This window comes from Amborella trichopoda, chromosome 4, assembly GCF_054954075.1.
Source record: "Amborella trichopoda isolate Santa Cruz 75 chromosome 4, AtrichopodaSantaCruz75HAP2 v2.0, whole genome shotgun sequence".
Taxonomy (NCBI): domain Eukaryota; kingdom Viridiplantae; phylum Streptophyta; class Magnoliopsida; order Amborellales; family Amborellaceae; genus Amborella; species Amborella trichopoda.
In genome coordinates, this window is record NC_142339.1 from 11,095,562 (window position 1) to 11,097,617 (window position 2,056).

General features: G+C 46.6%; 1 protein-coding gene across 1 annotated transcript; it reads right to left on the reverse strand.

Annotated features, from left to right (window-relative positions):
- Nucleotides 1-264: 264 nt before the first annotated feature.
- Nucleotides 265-1,660, reverse strand: LOC18443003 (protein PHOSPHATE-INDUCED 1). Its single transcript, XM_006853208.4, has one exon. The coding sequence runs from the start codon at nucleotides 1,312-1,314 to the stop codon at nucleotides 373-375; it is 942 nt and encodes a 313-aa protein (XP_006853270.1). The 5' UTR covers nucleotides 1,315-1,660; the 3' UTR covers nucleotides 265-372.
- Between the last annotated feature and the right edge of the window lie 396 nt (nucleotides 1,661-2,056).

The window sequence follows — 2,056 nt, forward strand, 5'->3', positions numbered from 1 at the left end:
ATTATTTAAAAATTTATTTTTATATCTAATTATAAAATTTTAATTTTAAAAAATGGTTAAAATGAAATAAATCTATAAACTTATGAAAATCTTAAAAATGAAGGGGGTAGATAATATGTTGTAAAATGCCATATTTTTTAAATTAAAAATCTTTTTATTTTCCATGGTTGTGGGTTTTTCAATATTAAAACTACATTTTCGAATGGATTTTTGGGGGCTTCCGTAGATAGCATCCCTATATAAACTTTTTCCATAACTAAAATATGCAATTAACCATCTTCTTTTATATATAGACTGATATCACAAAAATAAAAAAACAAAACAAATGGAATGTAGTTTTGTACATGAACTTTCATCTGTAACTGCACTGCCCTACACAAGCGTGGAGCAAGAATTGGTCTGAGGATCCCAGAGGGCGGGCAGCACGTACTTCCGGCCATTAACGCCATTCGCATTATAGCTCGCACCACTCACCTTATCCACTAATAAATCCCCTGCATAACCAGGGTATGCTCCCTTCCCGTAAATTCCCGGGCACGCAGACGCGGCCTCAAGTGGCGCACTCGCGGGGCCCTGGTAGTAGCCATCCCCGAATGGGTTGGTCGCCGTCCCCGCCAACAGGCTCGCCAAGTTGATCACCATCCCGTCCACCGCCACATCGCCATTGGGCGCGATGAGAGGTGGGGTCTGGGGGCCGAAAATCGGCTGGTGGAAGGGCCACGCGCACTGGCCCGGGCACTGGGTCTCAGAGTTGCCCACCCAAATGTACGCGTACTTGCCTTTGCCGACTTGCGAGACATCAGAGCCGTGAAACCCACAACTGCTCATACAGAAGCCCTCTACCGTGACATCGGCTGCGGTGAACACCAACACTATGTTGGCGGTTCCACTACCTTTAGCCGCGAGCTTGGGGATGGCAGCCCTCTCAAGAGAGCGGCCCATTGAGTACGCCTCATCCATAATCTGGGTGCCGAGCTGAACCACGCCCTTGGCATCTCCGGCTTTGGCCGCCGGTGTGTATTTGTGGAGAGTGCCCCACCACGAGGACACTGAAGGCGCAAGGGCGGTGGCTTTGGAGGTCGGCACCAGCGACTGCAAGAAATCGGTGATGATGGCGTGCTGCGACGGAGAGAATTTGCCATACCAGACAAGAGAGATGGTGAGATCGCCCTTAAGCAGTGCCCCATTGTGGTAATTCAGAACCAAAGGGGGCTGTTGCACCAGAGCCGTTAGCCTGCGCCCACCCATACAGGCTTGGACCAAGATCACCAACACAAGCGCCCTTAACCCAAACTCATGACCCGAACGCCCCATTTTCTGTCTCTACCCTTTCAGATCAGAGGAGAGAAGAAATGTGATTGAAGAGAGTGAAAGTGAGTTTAGAGAGAGTAAATGTGAGAGTTGAGAAGAGGGAGATTGTAAGTTCAGAATAAGTGGGGGGTAGTATATATAGGGAAGGCGAAGAAGAGAGAGAGAGGGATAGATTTGAGGGGGCTTCGACGTAGGTTCGTGACACGGATCACAGGAGTCACGCAATACAAAGTGATGTGAGACGTCGACACCTGGTGTGGCTTTGTTAATTGAGGAGTGCCAGCACTGTTCCCTGGTTTTTATTTTTGGAACCTGGGGTTGTGGGCTGGCAGTCCCGGTTCCAGAGGTTCAACGTTTTGTACCTGTAAATGGGAAAGGCAGAGAGAGAAAACAAAAGGTCGAAATAGAGAGAGGGAGTCTTGGTTGGATCCGATGCGAGAGATAATTCGCTATATGGTTGGCAATTGGCCCGGACCCGACTTGGGACCTACTAGGAATAGGTCCAATTGGACCCGAAAGGTTGGGTCCGGGTCTAAAACCAGACCCAGATACTATTTAGATTTGAATCTGGTTGAATCTAACCTGTATCCGTAAACTGTTTAAAATACTTAAATCCCTGTGCCCTTTGACATATTAAGGATTGTATACAATAAATATTTATGTTTATTTTTAAAAGACACATTAGACGGCTTGAAATCTAATGGCAGGTGATTGTGATCTTGTTGTAAATAATATGGTTATATGA